At 26.6% G+C, this 23731-nt stretch overlaps 4 protein-coding genes across 10 annotated transcripts; 3 read left to right on the top strand and 1 right to left on the bottom strand.

Moving 5' to 3' along the window:
- LOC122511810 (monocarboxylate transporter 9-like) lies at positions 1-7735 on the bottom strand. Of its 3 annotated transcripts, none has more exons than XM_043627305.1 (10): positions 7599-7735; positions 5709-5909; positions 4443-4713; positions 3755-3918; positions 3418-3541; positions 3151-3267; positions 2871-3063; positions 2419-2729; positions 318-509; positions 1-224 (listed from the first exon to the last, which is right to left on the bottom strand). In XM_043627305.1, exons 2-10 carry the CDS (start codon positions 5790-5792, stop codon positions 88-90), a joined length of 1593 nt encoding a protein of 530 aa, XP_043483240.1. In that variant the 5' UTR covers positions 5793-5909; positions 7599-7735; the 3' UTR covers positions 1-87. The 3 variants fall into 3 exon arrangements, with proteins under 3 accessions (XP_043483240.1, XP_043483238.1, XP_043483237.1); XM_043627303.1 differs by lacking the exon at positions 7599-7735 and adding an exon at positions 6623-6946; XM_043627302.1 differs by lacking the exon at positions 7599-7735 and adding an exon at positions 6718-6946.
- Positions 7736-7800: 65 nt separating this feature from the next.
- Positions 7801-11313, top strand: LOC122511812. The gene is made up of 6 exons (XM_043627306.1): positions 7801-7938; positions 8135-8584; positions 9523-9598; positions 9704-10038; positions 10140-10359; positions 10839-11313. The coding sequence occupies exons 3-6, from the start codon at positions 9578-9580 to the stop codon at positions 11241-11243; spliced, it is 981 nt and encodes a 326-aa protein (XP_043483241.1). The 5' UTR covers positions 7801-7938; positions 8135-8584; positions 9523-9577; the 3' UTR covers positions 11244-11313.
- A 142-nt stretch (positions 11314-11455) lies between these two features.
- LOC122511813 lies at positions 11456-13729 on the top strand. Of its 2 annotated transcripts, XM_043627307.1 has the most exons (4): positions 11456-12123; positions 12472-12841; positions 12985-13057; positions 13235-13729. In XM_043627307.1, the coding sequence occupies exons 2-4, from the start codon at positions 12522-12524 to the stop codon at positions 13577-13579; spliced, it is 738 nt and encodes a 245-aa protein (XP_043483242.1). In that variant the 5' UTR covers positions 11456-12123; positions 12472-12521; the 3' UTR covers positions 13580-13729. The 2 variants fall into 2 exon arrangements, with proteins under 2 accessions (XP_043483242.1, XP_043483243.1); XM_043627308.1 differs by lacking the exon at positions 11456-12123 and having other exon boundaries at positions 12181-12841.
- Positions 13730-14780: 1051 nt separating this feature from the next.
- LOC122511838 (nonsense-mediated mRNA decay protein 2-like) lies at positions 14781-22181 on the top strand. 4 transcript variants are annotated; one of them, XM_043627352.1, is made up of 5 exons: positions 14781-15190; positions 18675-19046; positions 19153-19211; positions 20404-20639; positions 21678-22181. In XM_043627352.1, the coding sequence occupies exons 2-5, from the start codon at positions 18733-18735 to the stop codon at positions 22059-22061; spliced, it is 993 nt and encodes a 330-aa protein (XP_043483287.1). In that variant the 5' UTR covers positions 14781-15190; positions 18675-18732; the 3' UTR covers positions 22062-22181. The 4 variants fall into 4 exon arrangements, with proteins under 4 accessions (XP_043483287.1, XP_043483288.1, XP_043483285.1 ...); XM_043627353.1 differs by having other exon boundaries at positions 15016-15190; positions 19159-19211; XM_043627350.1 differs by having other exon boundaries at positions 15016-15190; positions 20386-20639.
- The last annotated feature ends 1550 nt before the right edge of the window (positions 22182-23731 follow it).

The following is a 23731-nucleotide window of genomic DNA, read 5'->3' as shown; positions in this document are numbered from 1 at the left end:
GTCATGTTATATTAATTACAATTTTTTTTCCTTTTTTTTTGTAAAAAAAGATTTTCTTCATGTAATAATGATGAAGATAAAATTTAATTATCTATTTGGTTGTGTTTTATTTTTCGAAGGAACTAAAAACATTTCCATCATCCACATGAATATTGTCAAACCTGTCATGCAATTTATGAATGCAATTCCAAGACTGTAACTTCCGGTTTTGTCTCTAATGAAACCTGTAACAATTATATGATGTCATGTTTTGTCGATTATTAAAAAAAATTTTTTTTTTTTTTTTATTTGCAAGAAAAACGAAAAAAGTGACAAACCTATTAGAGGACCAGCTCCCATCGATAGAAAACCGACAATAATTTGTTGAAGACTACTTGCAGATGGGAGTCTTTCAAGTGGAACATAACTGGGAATAACGAGGACCGAATAAACAGCACGAATTCCCTTTGCAAAGCCCATCCAGGTCATTACTACCAAAAGTGAAATGTAACCTGTTGTGAACATCAACACTGAAACAGAAATTAAGTTTGCATTATTTTTAGAGACGGAATTCGTTAAAGCATCATTTTAATTTTTATGATTTTTTGGATGATTCGAAATTGTCAGATTAAAAAAAGTTTAAGTTGACTAAAGTGTTCTGAAATAGAATTGGAAATTAAAGAAAACAATGGTATTAGAAGAATTACTATTAGTAATAAACAGAACAAAAGAATTACTATTAGTAATAAACAGAACAGAAGAATTACTATTAGTAATAGAAAGAACATTGTCGTCTATTACCATCTGCAGAAATTTAAATACCAACACTTTATGACAAAAGGATCGACATTTGTTGCAATTGTTCGTTGTCATCATCTGCTACCAACTTCAAAAATTATTAGTGTCGATACTTAGTGAAAAACATTGATATTTGTTGTAATTGTTGGTTGTTATCATCTGATACCAACTACACTAACTATTAGTGCTAATATTTATTGACTCTCGACGATTTTTGTCATCTTTGTTGGTAGTTGTCATCCTCTATTATCTGCAGCATTTATTAGTACCAACAGTTCTTGACAATCTCTATCTTTATCTGCATCTTTCTTGATTTTTAATTTTCATCAATGTTCCTTGTTGTTATTATCTTTCACCAGCAATAACTTTTAGTGCCAAAAATTTGCAAAAATCCTTGATTCCAATCATTGTTTTTGATTGTTGTTATCTTCCACTGTCTGCAAAAATATTACTTCCAATAGTTTGTGACAATCATTGGCATTTATCACAGTTGTTGTTCGTTGTCATCTGCTATCATCTGCAGTAGTCATTAGTGGTGATACTTAATAACAATCGACAATTTTTGCATCTTTGTTGGTAGATGTCATTCTCTACTATCTGGAGAATTTATTAGTACTAATAGTTAGTAAAAATCGTCGACATTTAGCATCATTGTTAACGGTTGTCAGCTTCTGCAAAAATATTAGTTCCAATACTTAAAGACAATCATTGACACTTGTCACAATTGTTGGTAGTTGTCATCTGCTACAATCTGCAGCAGTTAGTAGTGAAGATGCTTAGGGATAATCGATGATTTTTTCATTCTTGTTGGTGGTTCCTATCCTCTATCACCTACAGGAGTTATGTGTAACGATAAATATTGTCAATCGTTGATATTCATCATCATTGTTGATGGTTGTCATCTTCTATTATCTGCAGCAATTATTAGTAGGAATAATTATTGTCAATAGTCGACAATTATCGACAATCCCAAACAACTGTCATCACTGTTGGTGAAAGTTTTTAAATTTTCAAAACAAGTCTATAGATAATGACTAATCGATAACTTTGTCATCTGTACCAATATAATTAGTGACTATCATTATAGTGTTTGTCACAAAATTGTTGGTGCTTTTCAAAAATACTTGTGTCTTGTTAATAATATTTGTCCCAATGATAATTGTTTTTAGGATATCAAATTCCAAATGTTATCTTCATAAAAATTTACTGATAAGTTCCTCCATTAACGCCAAGATACCAAGGTCAGTGCTTGTAATAAATTCTTCGGTACCGAGTTTCCGATACTTTGTTTAACTGTTTTATGATTTATTGTTTCTTGTCGTGAGGAACGTTATCAGATTTTCTACTTTTTTAACTTTCCTCTTCCTGTGAAATGTAATTCATAAAAATCTTCCTAAAAAATTCCAAAATTCCGAACATTTTTTCCAAATTATAAAGTATTTAAGGAAACTATCAATCTGAAATTATAATTTACCACTACAGTAGCAAACAACGCTTGATAAATTTACGACCCAAATTGTTGGTAAAGCAGCCTAAATCTCTTGTAAATTGAAAAGGTATTGTTAGTAGATAATTAATTAATAAAACTAATTATGTAAATGGTGGGAAGAAAAATAAAAAAATGGTAACAGTGATAATTACATGTTCTGCCAATGATGAGAAATGCCAAACTAAATAAATACATGGTCCTCGGTGATTTCTTCAATTGATGACCAATAAATGGACTGATACCACGTAGAAGAAGATCCATTGTTCCCAATAGGCTCATAACAATTGATATTTGCGATGTTGTTAAATGCATTTCCTTAAGAATAATTGGCAACAATGATGAGAAATTTGTTTCAGCAAAAATTGCCACCGACATTCCCATAGTGATATTAACAAATATCAAATCGCGAAGTAAATCCAATCCAAAGAGATAAATTATTTTTTCGCGTCTTGTTTTCGGTCCACTGTAGATTGCAATTTTTATTTAGGAATTTTTTTTTTGTCATGAAAAATAAGAGAATATAATTATTATTACACAACTGATTATATTTCTATTTGCGTTTATTTAGAATAACTATAGAGGGAAAAAAATGATATGACCTCACCCTACTTTTTCTTCGATATTCTCATTGATATTGTCAATGATAAAAAGTGTACCACATTTAACGCAAATTCTTTCAGCTAATTGACAATGTCCATTAGAATTATTGATGATTTTTAATGGTACATCTTTAACATCGTCTGATGATTTTGTTTCATCAAAAACGTTTAAACTACTCCCTAAATTAACAGACTGTACTAAAAAAATTAAAAAGGGAAAAATTAGTATTGAAAAACAGAATTAAAATTTTTTTTGCTTTTTTCGTTTATTGGAATTCTAATTACCAAGATCGATTGCTTGTAATTCGTAATTGCTTCCTTTCTTTAAATTCATGTTTGAATTGTTCTTTTTCTCATCTTCCGTACATTCGGGACATATTTCCTGAAGAAGAGATTTATATTCTGGAAAAAAATTAACAAAATAAATAAATAAACAAGCAAATAAATAAACAAATATCTAAACAAACAAATAATTGAGCAAATAAATAATTAGACAAATAAAATAATTAATTATGAAATTAAAAAATTATTAGTAAATTAAAATATAATTACGTGATTCGAAATTTTCACCCTCGTCACAAATTTTCTCCTGTTTCGAATGCCATTTCACTGGTTGAAGCAGCATTGCTCCAATTAAAGCGTGTAAACTACACCCTCCAAGAAATAACATCGTCCCCTAAAAAAATTTTTTAATTTACAAACTTTTCAAAAAGAAAAAAAAATATTTTATAATTTTTGTAATTTGAATTTTTAAAAAAATATTTACAATTCAAAAAAATTGTCACTATCGTCAATTATTGTAAAATTTATTATCCCTATATTTTATTATTTTTATAAAGTTTACTTAAAAAAAATACTTTATAAAAAATATTTTATTACTGATTTTCACCTGAGAACCATAAAAATAGAGTAAATATGAAATAATTAGTGGAAAAATAATTGGTCCAATTCCAGTAATAGTCATTGAAATTCCCATTGCTCGACCCCTTTTTTCTGCGAAATATGAATTTAGCGCGAAAAAGAATGATGACATCGCTATTCCCATTCCTAGCGCTGAAAAAGTTTTTAAAAATTTTGTTAATGAAATTAAAGATAGAAAGTTTTAGAAAACGTATAACTTATATTAATAAGTATTAATTATGGTAATTATAAATTTATTTTATTATCTATTATTATATTAATTTTTATTAATTTATTAGTTTTTTAATATTTTTTTAATATTTTGTTATTTTTTTATTATTATTTTATCATTTTTTTTATTATTTTTTATTATCTTTTTATTATTTCTTTATTATTTATAAATTATAACTTTATTAATTATATTAATAAGTATTAAATAACAAGTCGTAAAGTAGCGTACAATAAGTCTCAAAGCAATACGCTAAAAGTGTTGCGCGCGCCGAATACGGGTGAGGGGGATTCCCAGAATACTCTATCCCCACTCCTCGCGTACTGCGCGCGCAAACTTCTCATATATCAATTTTCTTCCTATTCGACACAAACGAAAAGAAAAAAAACCGCTAATTCGCAAATACCTAAAAATAAAAAAAAGTATTTGTAATTTAATTTTTGCTTACACGTTAGCATTCCATAACCAATGATGAAATCTAAAAATGTTGATGAAAATGCAGTATACACGACTCCCAATGTGAATACAAGAGTTCCAAGAATTGCCGTTTTTCTATAGCCAAAAATTGTTATCAATGGTCCATTAAATATTCCCAATATCATACCAAAAAAGGAATTACAACTCATTATTGTTGTCACTTCAGTGGCGGTTAAATTTAAAACGTCAAATCTTTCTTTGAATATCAATGCGAAACCTTGTAAAATTGGAATTGTCACCATCTGAAAAATTGAATGGAGAACATTTTTCAATTCAAAAAGAATGCAAACTTTATTTAATTACAATTGATTTTAATTATAATTAATTATTACTATAATTATTTCTAATTAAATTAATATTAATTCCATTAGAATTGAAAAATTAATTTAAAAATAATATTATAGGGTAGGGTGGGGCATTACTATTCTTGTTTGGATTTTTGAGTCTATAAAATGTATATAAAAAAAAATAAAAAAATGAGTAGAACCGTTTGAAAGCTTGACTTCTTAGCTACAATTTTGCCATGTATCATTTTGCTGTAACTCGATTCTGTTCCGAACTACAGCGATTTTACGAAAAAAAAATTTTTTTGATGTCGAAAAAAACGAGGGGCGTAACTATTCTTGCAGCTATTAATGATATAATACTAAAAAAATATATAAATTAATTTGTTAATTGGAGGATTTTTTCTGGTTTTTTTCTTCCAATTTCTTACAATTCTAACCTAGAAACAAGCACACACAAAAAAATACACTGTTTTGTAGTTTTTGCTGTCATCAGTGGAAGAATAGTTACGCCCCATCCGCCCATTTTTTGAAAAAACACTTGTAAAATTTTTGAACAATAGAATATCAAAAATCCATTATGATATTCGTGTTCAGCACTAAATTTGACTTTAGAAATAATTTTTCCGATAATTTTTCCGACCGTTTATCACTATTTACAATGGCAGACTAAATGAGTGAAAACAAGTAAGCGAGTATATCAAAATCACATTTGGGTACCTAACTCCAATGATAGATGGCGCCAGAAGCTCAAATGTGGCGTACAATGTTCATTTCACATGACAAGTATACAGTGTAAAAAAAACTTTAATCGGATGAATAGTTTTCTCTCCAGGACAAAGAATAGTTACGCCCCGCGAATAGTAATGCCCCACCCTACCCTATAAACAGAATATCTATATAAAAAAAAAATTAATTAAAAAAAATATATATAAAGTAATAAATTTACTTACGCTGTTTAAAGCCGTTGCGAAAACAATAACCCAACCCCATCCACCATCAGGTGCCTTTAAATTATTCTTCTTCATGATTGACATCTTTTTCTTCTCTCAAAAATTATAAAAATTTAAGTCCAAGTGGACCATCAGAACAATAAATATTTGTCCTTTTCATTGAGTATTTTTTCCCTAGGTCGATAATTTTCTTTCAAAAAACTAAATTTTAAGAAAAATACTTTATTAGAACAATAATTAGTAAAAAAACAAATTATAATAATTTTAATAAAATTTAAGTTGAGTAATTATTTATTACTCGAAATTATTTTTCGAAATTTAATGCGTTCAATAACAATTATCATTGCAAATAATAATGAATTTTAATTTATAATAATAAACAAATAAACTTTTTATTTACTATTTCATTTTTTAATTATTCTATTTTTTATTCATTTTTATTTATACATATAAATAATTATAATAATTATTATAAATAATTGTTTATTATAAATATATTTTAAATATTTGGTTTTATTATTTAATAAATCTATTTATTAACTACATAATAAATATTAACAATAATAATATTATAGTAATGATGAAATTAATAATTAGTAAGTTATAAACAAATAATTATATATTTTTTATAATTATAATTAATTGAACGATTTATTAACTAAGAAATATTAATAATAATAATAATAATTAAAATATAGTTATAATACGTAATAATAGTAATAAACAAAAAGTCAAAAATTATATATTTTTTACAATTAATTAATTAATAATTTATATTATTGTTATTATTATTGTTTATTAAAAGCAAAGCAATGAAATCGTAAATTGGAGTTAAGTTAATCATCAAATGCACATGCAACAATAATAATTAAATACATGCATGATGATTGTGAACAGAGGGCAATGAAACATACCAATAAGAAATTATTTTAATTCACTGTTCATTCTCAATTGATAAGAAAAAATATATATATAATATTTAAAGCACTTTTTATTATTATTCATTCACCTCTTAAAATATCATGTTTTTTCACTACGAAAGAAAAAAGTAACTAGTTTAATAAAATTTTTGCTTAACACACATACACATTATTATTTTATATCGACAATAAAATACATATTTAATATTATGTTCATGCAACTGCTGGTGAAACGCAACTAAAGCACTGTCACGTACAATTTGATAAGACACACCAGCCACTGAGCCACTAATCTTATCTCGTCGAATCATCTTCTTTATTATCAGCCAAACAATTTCTATTTCTATCAAAAACATTTCATTTTTCGAAAAATTTTTATCAAAATTAGGTTAATTTTCTTTGAACACACATTTTTAATAGAATATTTTTAATGAAAAATTTTTATTGTTGCAATTTTGTTATATTTATTTATTATTATTTTTTTAATTTATTAGTCTTTGATGTAACAATTATTTTACATACACTATGCCTGCAAAAAGACTAATTACATAATCACACTATTATTATTATTATTATATTATTTTTATTATTCTTATTACTATTATTATTATTTTATTATTTTTATTATTCTTATTATTATTATTATTATTATTATTATTATTATTATTATTATTATTATATTATTATTTTTATTATTCTTATTACTATTATTATTTATTATTATTATTATTTTAACTAATTATTTTTTATTAAATTAAATTACATAAAATAGCGTTTTTTAAATAGAGTATTTCAAATAAGCGCGCCATTTTCTACCAATGAGAAGATTGGAATGGCGCAAGCGCAGATGCTTCTGGTAACGGTCGTTGACACTTTTCTTCATTACCAACCCCAAGTAACCTTAAAATGCTTAATGCAGATTTTTCAAAAGTCCCTAATAGATAAAAATATGTCTTCTGTGAAAACTTACCAATGTCTGTAAATATATCACATAGTTGTTGTCTGCGAAAAATTTTTATTTTCCACGTATTTTGAACTTTACGTTCAGTAGAAAGTAATTTTTATAAAATAAAAATTAAGAAGACACCATAGTTGCACCTTTCCATGTTACACGACTGACTTAAGCGTCAGTGATGACTAACTGCAATAAGAAGAAGAAGGAAACGAAAATATGCATTCTGCGCGACCGGCATAAAATAGAAAGTTGTTGTTCATTTCGACTGCAACCAACGTCATTGGTAGTTTACTTTTAAGAATTTTTAACATTCATTGTCATTTGTGTTTTCTTGAAGTTGTAAGAGCACTGCAAGGTAGGTCCACCCTTCCGTATTAAAAAATTTTTATTTTTTTTATAATTCAAATTATTATAAAACATGAAGAAATCAATTTCTCCGAGTCGAAGACTCGATTTCTTGAAGTTTTATAACAATCTTTTTATCATATGTTCAATTTCAAAAATATTTTCAGCCAATAAATATATAATTAATTTCTTTAAAACTATTTCAGAATCCAGGAGGGTTATGAAAACATCACCAGAAACTTTTTTTATCACCAAAATCTCCTACAAGAAAGCTTTTCTAAAAATAATTAAGAATTGGTGGAAGAAAACATTCAACAACAATGATTAAAAATATTCTACATTCAAGTGAAATACTTTTGTTTCGAGAGGATTTTTCCTCTAAATATAAGATTACTAATTCATTTTTTCTGTGCATCAAGTAAAATGGAAAGAAACTAAAACATAAAACTGACTTTTGAAGGTCAAAGTGATGACTAATAACTGGAAAGAGAAGAGGGAGAAGAGACGAAAATCTGAAACCATGCGACCGGCATGCACAATTGAAATATGTTCTTTTTGTCAGTGATCAGCGTCAAGAGTAGATCACTTAAAAAAATTCGAAAATTAATTCTCGAAATATTTATAAATTGTGAGTGTTTGTGAATACGTGAATCGAGGTAGGTCACACCTTAGTATTAAGAATGTAATATTTTTTAACAAATCAAATTTTTCTTTTAAATGATAATTTTGTAAATACTACATCTGAAATATTATATTGTAATGAAAAATAGTAAAACATAATTTTAACCTTATTAAAATTTATTCTAGAAATAGTACTAGTTGATAGATATTCTAAACAGTTATTTAGGTTTTATTTTTTTTTTAAGTAGGAAAATTTATTTTATATTTGTTGCCTTGTATAAGAAAATAATATAAAAAATTGTAGGCTTTTTAGAAGATTTTATTAATTCAAGGGGAGAAAAAGGATTAGGTAAAAAATAATACTTAAAAGAAAAATAATAATTTAAGTACAAAAGATACAATCTTAAGAAATTAGTAACAGTCAGAACTCAAAAGTCATAAACTAAATAAAATAAATCGAGGGGGATCAGAGTCTGCGGTTTGGCGACACTCTAAACCAAATGCTCCTGTGAACAGGGACGCAGATATAAAAAAAAATGTTAATTGTGATCACCGCCTGAGTTTTAGTTATAACTTTTTAATTAAAATATTTTTTTTAAATTTGTTATAAACAAATAAACAAACAGTGTTTTTTTAAAATTAACAGTACCATTCGATTCTACTCAAAAAATTACTACAAAATAATGTATGACTCAATGTTTTTAAATCTCCCTTCTTGTTAAAAAATTATTATAAACAGTTACAATACAATTATTGTAAATTAAGATTTAAAAAAAGAGAATTAAAAATTATTAAGGAGATTTAAAAAAAATTGAGTCATACATGTTTTTGTAGTAGTTTTTTGGGTAGAATCGAATAGTACTGTTAGTTTAAAAAAAACACTATGTATTTGTTAAAAAAATTGTTAAAACAAATTCTTTAAAAAATTTTGATTAAAAAAATTAATTTTTCTCTCTTAAAACAACAATTTCAGGATCGATGAGGATTTTATTGACAATTCTTCACCTTCAGTGATCAATTCAGAAAAAATGAGTACATCTAAAAGTTTGGTACAGTATATAATAATAAAAAATAATTAATGCGTCATTAATGAAAAAATAAAATATTTTTAAAAAATATTTAGATTTTATATATGTTATTTTTTATATTTTCAGAAAGATTGTCCTGATATTGTAAAAATTCTGAAGAAAACATTATTGACAGAAAATTTCAAGCCGAAATCAATTAATAGTACTCTTAAATTATATTCAAAGACAACTCTAGAGCTATATGAAAAAACAATTCAGGATTGGTGGAAGTTTTGTAAAAGAGAAAAATGTGATTTTTATGATGGCTCAGCGTCTGATATAATAGACTTCTTAACGGAAATTGGCGAGAAGAGTAATCAAAATCAGAAGACAATTGAAAACAGCAAGTCAGCGTTATCAGCAATATTAGGCAAAACTTCACCATTTTGGAAATTTGTCTCTCAGGAAATTTTAGCTGAAGGGTAAGATTAGTATTAATTAATTTTTTTATTTTAACGCAAATTATATTCATCTTTAAAATCTTTATTTAATTAATTTTACTCTCTTAAAACAACAATTTCAGATTCGATGAGGATTCTACAGACGATTGCTCATCTACAGACGATTATTCATCTACAGACGATTATTCATCTACAGACGATGGTTCATGTACAGACGATGGTTCATGTACAGACGATGGTTCATTTACAGACGATGGTTCATTTACAGACGATTATTCATCTACAGACAATTGTTCATCTCCAGCGAAGAAATTCAAAAAAACGGATGAATCTGAAAGTTTGGTACAATATATAATCCCAACAAAAACATTCAATTATTCGTCAAAATGAAAAATTTCTATTAAAAGCAATTTTAAGATCTTGGCGTCAATACTTTCATTATTAGAAACATTATTGACGCCAAGATCTTAAAATTACTTTTAATAGACATTTTTTATTATGACGAATAATTGGATTTCATTAGCTATGTTAATCATTAAGTTAAATTTTATATTTGTTACAATTCAATATTAAAACTTTAGTTATAAATTTTACTTGGTAAACTCTTATTTCAGTAATTGTTTGGACAATTACAAAAACTTTACTTTTCGGAACTTTTTTGAACAAAGATGTTTTTCTTGGGATTGAAATACTTTTTGCAGCATTAATAAAATTTTAGGGCACTTTACAAAACCGTTTAGAAGAATAAATAGAAATAAAATATTTAAAAAATATTTACATTTGATATCTATATAGTATATCATGTTATTTTATTTTTTCAGAAAGATTATCCTGGTATTGAACGAATTATCAAGGATACATTGTTGAAAGAAAATTTCTCGAAGGAAGCAATTAATAGTACTCTTGATTTATATTCAAATACAACTTTAGAGCTGTACGAAAGAACAATTAAGGATTGGTGGAAGTTTTGTGGAAGAAAAAATTGTGATTTTTTTGATGGTTCAGCGTCTGATATAATAAAGTTCTTAACGGAAATAGGAAAGAAGAGTAAACAAAATATGTCCACAATTAGAAACAGCAAGTCAGCGTTAGCAGCAATATTAGCCAAAACTTCACCATTTTGGAAATTTGTCTCAAAAGATTTTACTGATAGAAATAAAGCTAAAGTTCCGTTATATAAGAATGTCAAGGTAGAAAAGAAGAAGAAGAAGAAGAAGAAGAAATAAATTTGTTTTCATTTTATGAAAAATATTATATATGTTTATATTAAAAATAAATATATTTTTCTTCCTCATATTTTGTCAATCAAAAATTTTAACTCTTGCATTTTTCTATAAAAAATTCCAGAGTGATTATATTGTCGATGACAACGATTTAAACCTTATGTTGTTTGCTGAAAAATAGTTGCAATTATAGAAAATGAATAGGAAATTTTTCTAATTTTTCCACTTTCATAAGACTTAGAACTGCAGCAGTACATATTGCTGAATACATGCTGAAATCTGAATTGTCAATTGTTAATCAAATTTATAAAGAACGCAATAATTTTTTTACTTATTTAGGTTTCAAATTTCTATAAGATACGGACTTAGGCGAATGCACGTGCTTCAAAATTTTGTTTAATTTATCCCTAATCTATTAAAGCTTCGACACAAAGAACTTGAAGAAGTCTTAAAAATCAGTATAGGACTTAAGACAAGTCAAGTGAATTACTTTTGTTTTTGAGAGAATTTTTCCTCTAAATATAAGATTATTTTTTTGTAAGTACATAAAATGGAAAGATACTAAAATATTAGTTCGCGCATTTAACAATTAGTGAAAATCACTAATAATAATACTATAATTATATAAATATAATAAATTATTATTATTATTATTATTATACTATAATTATCAAAACTGATTTGAAGGTCAAAGTGATGACTAATAACTGGAAAGAGAAGAGGGAGGAGAGACGAAAATCTGTACCATGCGAGTTGCGACCGGCACAATTGAAAGTTGTTCTTTTTGTCAGTGACCAGCGTCAGTATAGTAGTTCACTTTTAAAAATTCCAAAAAATTAATTCTCTATTTATAAAAATTGTGTTAGTGATTACGTGATCCAAGGTAGGTCACACCTTCGTAATATTTTTAAATAAATCACAAATTTCTTTTAAACTGATAATTTTGTCATCATTTAATTGTTTTTTTGTATAAAGTATAAACCTTATGGGTAAAAAATCATGTTCGTTTAAAAAAATTTCTTACTTCTTAAAACGTTTTTACAACCTTTCATGTTCTAAATAATGTCCAAATAATGTCTCCAAAACATGTTCAAATAATTTTCTTGAAATGTTTTGAAACATTATATTTGGCGGACAAAAAACGTTTTAAGAACTTGTTTGGAACGAACATATTTGCCCAAAGGGAAAATCCTAAAGTCTTGCCTAAAATTAACAACTTTTTCTGTTTCAGATTTTTAAAAACATTTCCATTTGGAAAAAAACTTTTCTTTAAAAAAAAAAATGGGTCGTTTAATAGAACTGGAACATTTATTTTACGTTTTTCAAAAAGTTATGGAGCACATTCCTGTTGGAAGAAATGCTGTTTCTAATGTTCATAATGTAATAAAGAGCAATGATGATGAGGCAATAGTTAAAATTGAGGCTGATTATGAAGATAAAACAATAAACCAAAGTGAGCCATTTAAAATAGAGATCGAAATAAATAGAGAAACTATAGAAGTTGCAGAAAAAATTGCAAAAATATCCTGCTCATGTTCACCAAAATCGTCGAAGGAGAATATTTGTCCACATACCATGGCAGCACTTTTACTTATTGAAAGGTAAGATTAATAGAAATTTGGTATTTCAACAAAATTTTTTTAATTTTTACCAAAAAAAATTTTTTGAATGATTCAAAAAATTTTATAAAAACAATTAAAGTAATAAATAATGATCAGATAATAATTTTAAAAAACCTTTTCAGAAAATGTGAGGAGGAAATAGACTCTAGCATGGAGAAGGAGTTGAGTGACGCAATGAAGAGGCTGTTAATTTCGGTATAGTATATAAAATAATAATAATAATTTTATTCAAATAATAAAAATGAAATTAGTGAATAGTAATAGAAAACTAGAAATAGAATTTGAAAAACTATTTAGAAACAATAATGATAAATATTATTTTACAAATAATATTATTACCTAGTATAATAACTTTATATTTTATATTTTCAGGAAGGTTACCCTGGTATTAATCAAATTCTCAAGGAAACATTATTACAAGAAAATTTTTCAGAGGAAGAGATTACCAATACTCTAAATTTATATACAAAAAGAACCCTAGATCAATATGAGAGAACAATTATGCAATGGTGGAAGTTTTGTCAAAAAGAAGAATGCTCTATTTACAAAGGCTCATCATCTACTATAACAAAGTTTTTAACGGATATCGTCAAAAATAAGAAACCAAATGGTGGTTCAATTAAATGTAGCAAGTCTGCTTTATCTGCAATTTTAGGTAAAACTTCACCATTTTGGAAGCATGTTTCGAAAAGTTTTAAAATTGAGGAAGAAAATTAAGTTTCACTATATATCAAAGTGTGTCAGAAATTTTTATTTTATTTTATTAAGATTTCATTACGAAAATCAGGATCAAAAATGTCCAATTAATTATAATTCTCATATGTTCAACGCCTTGAGAAAATGATTTTTATTAAATCTTTTTTATTATTTTTGTACTTTTTTTTATAAATTATCTATAATTAAAAAAAAAAAAAAAAAAAAAAAAATCTTTCATTGTTTTAAGAATGTCTCAATGTACTCCGAATTTTTAATTGTACACAATTTCATCGAATAAAAGTCTTTAAAAGAAATGTTACAATTGAAAATTTATAAATATTTGCGATTCCTTAAGTTTATGTTATCAGGTAATCACATAACCCAATTTCACATCTAAAGAATTAATTTCTTTTGTTGAATTTAAAAATATTGTTATTTCATCCAGAAAAGTTTATTTTTAAAAAAATATTTAAAATTGTATCATGAAAAATGCTCATATTTTCGTCTACCTATTATTAAAATTTTAATGAAACGGGAAATTAATTTTTTCTTTTATTAATAATATAATTTGTAAAGCATTTACATCGTGTCGTTATAAATTTTCTTTTTCGCTTAGAAATAACTTTTAAGTATTTTTTGAATTACAATCAAAGAATTATAAAACGAACTTTCGTTCTTAAGAAATTTTCCTTTCTATCATCACAATTGAAATTTAATAAATATATTATTAATTATTATGCATTAATTTATTAATAAATATCAAATAAATTAATGCATTAAATAAATTGAACATTAAGTAACGAATTCTTAAAATTAAGTAACAAATTTTAACTATATAATTTCGTCTAAGCGCTGGTAGATCAGCTAAAAAATTGATGAAATTTGTTTTTTTTATATTTTTAAGTACATTTTAGTATTGTATGTAAATTGACAATGATATATTTTCAAAAAGCAACCTTCTGAAATTCAAAATTAATTTTCAAAATTTTTCAACTTTAAACTTTTCTAAGTTAATTATCTTTTACATTTATTGTATTCATTTTAAACGAGAGAAAATATTTTCAGCCAATAAATATATAATTAATTCTCCTACAACAACTATTTCAGAATCCAGGAGGATTATAAAGACATCACTAGAACTTTCTTCATCACCAAAATCGCCTACAGAATAGCGTGATAAAAACACAGGCACACAAAAAAAAAAATTTTCGTGAGCCAGAGGACAGACCCTTATATTCCTATACGTTTTTGGGGCCACGAGATGTTTCCATAATATCCTGGGATATCTAATGCTATGGGGGGCTCAATAATTTTTTAACCTTTCAAACCACCAGATTTTTTGCGGACTTTCTGGAGAGACAGAAGTCTGCGAAAAATTTGCAGACGCAGACTTTTTTACTTGGAGGGGGGACCTTTTCTTGCTGCAAACCTGATTTTAATGTCAAAGTGATGACTAATAATTGGAAAGAAGAGGGAGAAGATACGAAAACCTGTAACCATGCGACCGACATGCACAATTGAAAAATGTTCTTTTTGTCAGTGACCAGCGTCAAGTGTAGATGACTTTAAAATTCGATAATGAATTCTCGAAATATTTATAAATAGTGAGTGTTTGTGAATACGTGAACCAAGGTAGGTCACACCTTCGTATTAAGAATGTAATACTTTTTAATAAATCCAATTTTTCTTTTAAATGATAATTTTGTAAATGCTATATCTGAAGTAGGGTAGATGTACCAGTTGTGGCCACTTTAAGCTGTTAGTCATCTTTTAGTAAGAAAATAAATTTATTAAAGTACTGAATTTCATTATAATTTTTTATATCATATTTATTGGAGTCAATTATATTGATTTTCAAACTCAATAACGTTTCTTTAGCTATATTTGCTATTAAAAAAAAACAAATTGCTTCAAAAAACCTGTTTTACCAGTAGTGGCCACACAAGCACCACTTGTGGCCACCATTGTCCTAGTTGTGACCACTGCTTAAAAAAGTGTTATCAGGACATTGAGGAATTATGTTTTTTTAATAAATAATTAGAATTAGTAAATCTATGGTGTACAGTAATTAAGTAAATTTATAAAAGATATGAATTAATTAATTAAATATTTCATAAATCTTTAATTTATTTGAAATCACAGTTTACTTTTTTAACATGCACTGGATTTTTTTTAAATTTTCCTTCTTCCTTTTATTAACATTTTTGCCTTTAAGAAAAAAAAAGTTTTGTTATTTTACCCACTCTTTTAATATAATAATTATAGCATAATTCAAATTAAAAAACTAATTAAATAACTATTACACAGGATAAATAATTATAAAATACAACAGCAAGAAATGTATTAGTTAAACGTAAAATTATTATTTTTATTCAGTTATTAATTCAATGGAAGTAAAATAAATACTGTCATACTTCAAATTATTTTTCGAAATGAATTCATTTATTAAGATAATTATAATATGAAAACTACTAATAATCAAAATAAAACCATGACAATTTAGCCGATAAAATATATAGTGTGGCCAAAAACGGAGTCAAAATTTAAAATGAGTTAAAAATAAAAATATATTTAAGTAGTTAACTAATAATAATTTTAATTATCATTATAAAAATAAAAAATTATTAAATGAATTTATAATTAATAAATTTGTGAAAACATATAATATATCTTGAAATAAATACTCAACATATAATTATTAGTATGTATTTATATTTTCAATATATATCAATTAAATTTTAATTAATTAAATTATTAACATTTTTGTATTGAAAAAACTAGATTCATCTAATTAACTTCTGAGTATAATTGAAGGGCTACATAAAATAAGGAGATGAACGCGAGGCTTGGAAGGGATACTACCAGTCGGGTAGCAGTGACAAGTCTTGAGCCGCTCGCTGCTGCCTGACCAGGGTTGCACAGTTGCGCGCAACTCAGAGTTTTTGACGTAAATTACATGAGTTTTTTACATTTGTAAAATACGTATTTTACCTCCCACCACAATAAAATGCATTGTGTATAAAATTATCCCTTTCAACCACACGTTCGTCCCCTTATTTTATGTAGCCCTTATTTAATTATATTGATGGGTGACTCTTCTAAAAGTGCCCCTTTTGAAATTCGATTTTTCAACTTATTTCTTTTTTTAATTACACGGTTTTTTCTATTGAATTTACTTTATTTCATACTCAAGAGTAAGAATTCCAGTTGCGCAAAATTAATTGTTGAAAATATTAAAGTTTTTCTTCTTTAAAGAAGATTGACTTTGTTGCTCCAATTATGATTACTTTTATTTGTTTCGTGAGTTTTTTATTAAATATATACACATTAATATAATTCATATAATTCATAATAAAATTACACTATTTAAAAAAAAAATAATTTGCATACTTTAATACTAAATATATTCAGTTTAATTGAAATATAGATGTATATAGTTAAAGTTAAACTATTTTTATAAGAAAACATTTTAGCAGAAATAATTATGTTATATCATATTATATCTATTTATACTATTATAATAAAAAAAATATATAAAATACTTAGAGAAAGAATAAATTACTTTAAAGATTCTCAGAGAATATTAAGGAAAGGTTGAGTCTGCGGTTTGGTCACAATGCTATAAACTATTAATGCCCATGTGAGCAGGAACGCACCCTTAAAAAAAAAGTTAATTGAGTCATCATATTTTTGTAGTAATTTTTTGCGTAGAATCGAATGGATATGTTAGTTTAAAAAACACTATTTGTTTATAACAAATTGTTTAAAAAATTTTGATGTAAACATTTTATTTAAGTAAAAAGTTATAACTAGAGCCCAGGCTAAAATGGCAATTAACATTTTTTTATAGCTACGTCCCTGCTCACTTGGGCAATAAACCGTGCAGAATATGTTCGCGAACGTGAAGAATGAGATAAAAAAATATACAAATATATTTCTGTCCTTCTCTAACTAATATTTTGCGTTCGAGAATGCCTTTTTTAGTGTCTCACTTGTACTCGTAAAGTGTCCTGTAGGTTGAGCAGTGATGCGTGAGACTTTTTTTCACGGCGCGACCGCACTGACGGGTTAACGGATTATAGTGATAAAGCTCAAAAATAGAACTTTATTTGATTGATTAGAAATGTAACGCGTTGCTTTAGCAGTCACTGGTTAGATTATCTGGCCAGTGACTGGCAAGTAACTGACCAGTAACTGGACAGTTTTCTGCTCAAAATTTAGAATAAAATATAATTTTTACTGGCTCTTTTTATTTTGTTTATAATTACATATTTATTTATATTTTTGTGTTTATTCAACTATTTAAGACTAATGAACAATTACTCAACCCAATAACACTTAAATCTAAGAATGAAAAATTCGCGCGCATGGGGGATCGATCCCTAGACCCTGGAGACACAATGCATGTGCGTTACCACTTAGCCACGGTGACTAGATAGTAACTTATATCATAACTACAAGTTTAAGAACTGAAGTTCTATTCGGATTGTGACCAGAATTTCTGGCCAGTGACTTGTCAGAAGTGTCTAGAAAGAAATTCTTATCACGATTATGATCAGATTTTCTGGTCAGTGACTTGATAAAAGTACTGTTCACGAAGGGGAATTGTTTTTATCCAGTGAAACTGGCCAGTCACTTATTCAGAACTGGCCAGATTGTCTTGGGAAGTAAAACTCGCTCTCGACTACAGTCTACAGCTACTGGATGAAAACAAGTAATACTTGACAAATTTCTACCTGGGTTTGACGGACACGAAACGTTCTAAAAACGTTTTAAGATTAGAAGAGGAGAAATTATTTGTGGATTTCGAAACGTTGGAGTAACATTAAACATCATTGTACGCTAAATGAACTTTGAAAAATTGTTATCTTAAAATTTAAATAATTTCTTAATAAAGTTTCGCTTCAATAAAAAGAAGAAATAATTATATAAAAATTGCCTTTCAATGTCAATTGTTTATTAGGTGGTTCGTTTTGAAATGGAATGTCCCATCTATATAAGAGGAAAATATGCATTCAATTTAGAAGAATCCGTATCAATTTAAGATTTCTTTTTTTAGGGTGTATAAAAATCCTTATCAAAAATAATATTTCCAGCTTGTTTCCTTTTGTTTCAGATTTTTAAAATATTTTCTACTTGGAAAAAATCTCCTACAATTTATTTGATTTCAAAAAATGGGTTCTCTAATTCAATTGGAACATATATGTGATGTTTTTAAAGAAGTTATTTGCTTTATTTCCGATGCAAGGGAACTAGTTCCTTATATTTCTAATCTAGATAAGAAAGATTGTGTCGATTTACATGTTCATATTGATGCTGATTATAATAATAAAGCAGAAAATGAGTCATTTAAAATAAAGATCAAAATAAACACATCCTCTGAAAAAATTGAAAAAAGAATTAAAACAATATCATGTTCATGTTCGGATGAAATATCGAAAAAAAATCTTTGCCTGCATGCCATAGCTACAGTCATATCAATTACAGAGTAAGATTAATGTTAATTATTATTATTAAAATTGCTTGTTAACTTACATTCATCTTTAACACGCAGTAATCATTATTTAATTAATTTTTCTCTCTTAAAACCACTGTTTAAGACCCAATAAGGATGCTGTAAACGATGTGGATGCTTCAGACGTTGAGGATCTCGGTAAGAAGAGGTTGATTAAAACAGATTAAATTGTTTACACAAAATTTCAAAAATGACATTGGTTTTGCATTAAAAGCATGGTGAATTTTAACCATATATGCAGTCATTTTAATGCATTTTATTACCTTTTCATTAAAATGAATTAAAGTGTCAGCAATATTTAAGTCATAAATGGAATTCTAATGATTACAAATTTTATGGTATTAAACAGAATAAAATTGTTTTCAATTCTAATTACCCAATAAGAAGTAAAATGCATACCGAATTAAATAGAATATAAATGTGTGCAGATGAATTATCTTTAAAGGAATTAAAACATGGAACTTCAAAAATGACATAAGTTTGGCATTGAAATGATTCAAAATTTAGCGATATTTGTATATAAGGTAAAGGTCCCAATTATGAAACGCTTTTTAAGCTAAATAAATTTCTATGATAAATTTGTTGGAAGTAGGAGTGTTAATATAAATAATTTTGGTATAGATTGAAAGGTTGGTATTTTGTGAACAGTATTTCGTCCCTAAAATGTTTATTTATCATGAAATAAAAATAATATTAATTAAATTGTGAAACCCTATGCACTAGTACCGATTATGAAACGATGGTTTCCTGAATGTACGGGTGTTTCAAAATTAATGTCCTGATTATGAAACACCTATTTTATTCAATTAATAATTAAAATTGTATTGACTTATCCCAGTAATTTTAATATTGACTATAAAAAATTAAATACAAAGAATAAATTCTAGTTAAATAGATAATTATACAATCAATTGTTTTGGTAGAAAATTAATGCGAAAATACTGAAAATATTTGAGGTTGTGTTTCCTGTATATTTTTTGTCTGTTCCATCAAGCGGGACATGCAAATAATAAGTGCACCTAATATGAAACGGTATTTTGACAAAAACCTGGCTAACCTTAATTTAAAAGCTAAAATGTAATTAAACATTTCTTTTTAAATTAAATACTATACAGAAATAATAATTCTTATATCGTGTAAAATTTATTGAAATAACTAGAATTTTTTTAACAGCAATTTTAATTGCATTTATTTTAATTTTTGTAATACTGTTCCATAATAGGGACAAAATTATGAAAGCGTTTCATAACTGGGACCTTTACCTTATATTTTAATCTATTTTAATCAACCTCTTCTTACCGGGATGCTTCAGACAATGTGAATGCTTCAGGCGATGAGGATGATTCTGACAATGAGGATGCTTCAGACAATGTGAATGCTTCAGGCGATGAGGATGATTCTGACGATGAGGATGATTCTGACGATGAGGATGCTTCAAACAATGTGAATGCTTCAGGCGATGAGGATGATTCTGACGATAAGGATGCTTCAGACAAAGTAAAGGGTGCAGATGATTGTTTATCTCCAAAGAAGAAATTATTGAAAAGAGAAAAATCTGAAATTTTGGTATAGTATATATAATAATAAAAATTAAGCAATGCACCAAAAATTTCTTGAAAGTTTAAATTACCTTGACTGCAACCTTTGGAATCTTTAGTGCAAAGCTCATGAAACTTGAAGTTTTTCTTTAAATGACCGATGTTATTCAATGTTTGACGTAAAAGTTGACTGAACATTGCATAAGAGTTGATGAAATTTTAAACTTTCATGCATTGTTCAGTTAACTTTCGCGTCAAACATTAAAAACAGTCGAAATTTAAAGAATTACTTCAACTTCAATTCTATTTGGTGAAAAAAACGCATGTTTTTTAGAAAATTTTTTTTTGTCGATACGCAGAAAATTAATTTATTTTATCGCTTTGCATATAATATTGCAACATTTGAACAATATTACTCTAAATTTTAATTAAAAAATATTAAGAACTGAGCGAGATAATGAGATTTTCCTCAGGCGCCTCCAAAAAAATTGATTGTCGTGTTCATTCTACCTCGTAACAGAATCATCCAAAACAAGAAAATCAAAGTGCATGTTTTTTTATGTAACGCTGGGAGGATTTTTTTTATTTTTCGTTGCACTTGAAAGCAGCCAAAAAGTCGATTATCGCTATAAAAAAATCGATTAATTTATCATTGTAAGATTGGTAATTTAAAAAAAAACTCCCAGCGTTATCTCAAAAAACATCTCTTTTAACAAATGCATTTTGATTTTTTGCTTTAGATGATTCTATTGCGAGTTAGAGTGAACACCGCAAATCAATGTTTTTGAGGCGCCTGAGGAAAATCTCATTATTTCGCTCAATTGTCAATTCTTAATATTTTTAAATTAAAATTTAGAGAAATATTGTTCAAATGTTGCAATATTATATGCAAAGCGATAAAATAAATTAATTTTCTGTGTATCGACAAAAAAAAATTTCTAAAAAACATGCGTTTTTTTCACCGAATAGACCTAACCCCCCAATCTTAAAGAGACACATATAACTAAAGATTCCGAACATTGAAGTCAAGGTGTTTGGGTATATATATGTTATCTTATATTTTCAGAGATGTCCTGATATTGTAGAGACTCTCAAGAAATCATTGCAGAAAGAAAAATTCTCAGAGGAAGAAATTGATAGTACTCTTGATTTATATTCAAATAGAACTATAGAGCTATACAAAAGAACAATTGAGGATTGGTGGAAGTTTTGTAAAAAAGAAAAATGTGATTTTTATAATGGTTCAGCGTCTGATATAATAAAGTTCTTAACGGAAATAGGAAAGAAGAGTAAACAAAATCTGTCCACAATTAGAAACAGCAAGTCAGCGTTATCAGCAATATTCGCCAAAACTTCACCATTTTGGAAATTTGTCTCAAAAGATTTTACTGATAAGAATAAAGCTAAAGTTCCGTTATATAAGAATGTTAAGGTGGAGAAGAAGGAATAAATTTATTTCTATTTTATGAAAAATATTATATATTAATATATATATTATATATTAATAATATAATAAATAATATAATATATATTATATATAATATATAATACACTGTAAAAAAAGGGAGTTAAATTTTAACTCCCCCGGGGGTCTATAAAAGTCGCACCCATTGGGGAGTTAATGCCAGGGGAGTTAAATAAAGAGAGTTAAAATTTAACACCCAAATGCTAACTCCCCATGGAAAAAATAACTTGCGCGGGTGTTGAATGAAGGGAGTTAGAAATTAACTCTCTTTTGGAGTTGATTTTTAACTCGAAAAATTTAACTCCCAACTCCGTTAACTCCCTAAATTTTTTACAGTGTATATAATATATAATATAATATATATATTATCTATAATATATATTATAAATATATAATATAATATATATATTATAAATATATTTTGCTTCCTCATATTTTGTCAGTCGAAAATTTTAACTCTTTGCATTTTCCTATAAAAAATTCGACGCTTCAAATTAATTTTAGATTTGCTCCATGTGAATAGTAAATTTTTAAAATTTTTTCACTTTTCAAATATAAAGAGCACGATAATTTTTTTTTACTTATTATTTAGGTTTCAAATTTCTATAAGATACAGACTTCGGCGAATGCACGTGCTCCAACATTTTGTTTATCCCTAATCTATTAAAGCTTCGACACAAAGAACTTAAAGAAACGATGTCTTAAAAATCGGTATACTAAATATTTATAAATTGCGTGTGTTAGTAAATAAAAAAAAATCTTTCATTGTTAATTAAGAATGTCTCAATGTACTCCGATTGAAAATTTTTAAATATTTGCAATTCCTTAAGTTTATATTATTAGGTAATCACATAACCCAATTTTACATCTAAAGAATTAATTTCTTTTGTTGTGTGGTAAATAAATTTAACACCTTTATTATATTTGATTAAAGTTTATTGTAAATAGTAATCATCTAAAAGTTTATACACGTCGACTCGAGTAAAGAATGTATATTCCAATAATGCGAAATATGAGACCTCTCGGTACGAGTCCCAAATGTAATCTGCCTTGGCCTGGCTCAATAGGGGCTCGTCAGCCGTCCCTATCATAAAACCCCGGAAAAGAACGAAACCCTTCGTCCTCAACATAGCAGCTCGTTCGGGTTTTCCACACTTTTTATACTTCTGGAACATTTTCTCTGCCTACCGATCCCACATGATATTTTCCATAATTTTGAAAAAAATAGTTTACCACAGTTGCATTCAAAAATATTGTTATTTCATCCAGAAAAGTTTATTTTTAAAAAAATATTTAAAATTGTATCATGAAAAATGCTCATATTTTCGTCCACCTATCATTAAAATTTTTATGAAACGGGAAATTAATTTTTTCTTTTATTAATAATATAATTCGTAAAGTATTTACATCGTGTCGTTATAAATTTTCTTTTTCGCTTAGAAATAAGTTTTAAGTATTTTTTGTATTACAATCGAAGTATTATAAAGCGAACTTTCGTTCTTAAGAAATTCTCCTTTCTATCATCACAATTGAAATTTATACATAGATTATTAAATTAATTTATTAATTTATTAATAAATTCTAATAAATTAGTAAATTAATACATTAAATAAATTGAACATTAAGTAACGAATTCGTAAAATTAAGTAACAAAT

This window comes from Leptopilina heterotoma, unplaced genomic scaffold, assembly GCF_015476425.1.
Source record: "Leptopilina heterotoma isolate Lh14 unplaced genomic scaffold, ASM1547642v1 Lhet_90, whole genome shotgun sequence".
NCBI classification, from domain to species: Eukaryota; Metazoa; Arthropoda; class Insecta; order Hymenoptera; family Figitidae; genus Leptopilina; species Leptopilina heterotoma.
The sequence above is the reverse complement of the archived record's forward strand: the minus strand, read 5'-3'. Positions and strand labels throughout refer to the sequence as shown.

Coding starts and splice junctions, on each gene's coding strand:
- LOC122511810 (XM_043627305.1), bottom strand. CDS start 5,792: ATGTCAATCATGAAGAAGAATAATTTAAAGGCACCTGATGGTGGATGG. Junction 2,730..2,870: donor AATATCGAAGAAAAAGTAGG/GTGAGGTCATAT, acceptor TGCAATCTACAG/TGGACCGAAAACAAGACGCG. Junction 510..2,418: donor TCTCATCATTGGCAGAACAT/GTAATTATCACT, acceptor TTTCTGTTTCAG/TGTTGATGTTCACAACAGGT.
- LOC122511812 (XM_043627306.1), top strand. CDS start 9,578: ATGAGTACATCTAAAAGTTTG. Junction 9,599..9,703: donor TGAGTACATCTAAAAGTTTG/GTACAGTATATA, acceptor TTATATTTTCAG/AAAGATTGTCCTGATATTGT. Junction 10,039..10,139: donor CAGGAAATTTTAGCTGAAGG/GTAAGATTAGTA, acceptor CAACAATTTCAG/ATTCGATGAGGATTCTACAG.
- LOC122511813 (XM_043627307.1), top strand. CDS start 12,522: ATGGGTCGTTTAATAGAACTGGAACATTTATTTTACGTTTTTCAAAAA. Junction 12,842..12,984: donor GCACTTTTACTTATTGAAAG/GTAAGATTAATA, acceptor AAACCTTTTCAG/AAAATGTGAGGAGGAAATAG. Junction 13,058..13,234: donor TGAAGAGGCTGTTAATTTCG/GTATAGTATATA, acceptor TTATATTTTCAG/GAAGGTTACCCTGGTATTAA.
- LOC122511838 (XM_043627350.1), top strand. CDS start 18,733: ATGGGTTCTCTAATTCAATTGGAACATATATGTGATGTTTTTAAAGAA. Junction 19,212..20,385: donor TTCAGACGTTGAGGATCTCG/GTAAGAAGAGGT, acceptor GGGATGCTTCAG/ACAATGTGAATGCTTCAGGC. Junction 20,640..21,677: donor GAGAAAAATCTGAAATTTTG/GTATAGTATATA, acceptor TTATATTTTCAG/AGATGTCCTGATATTGTAGA.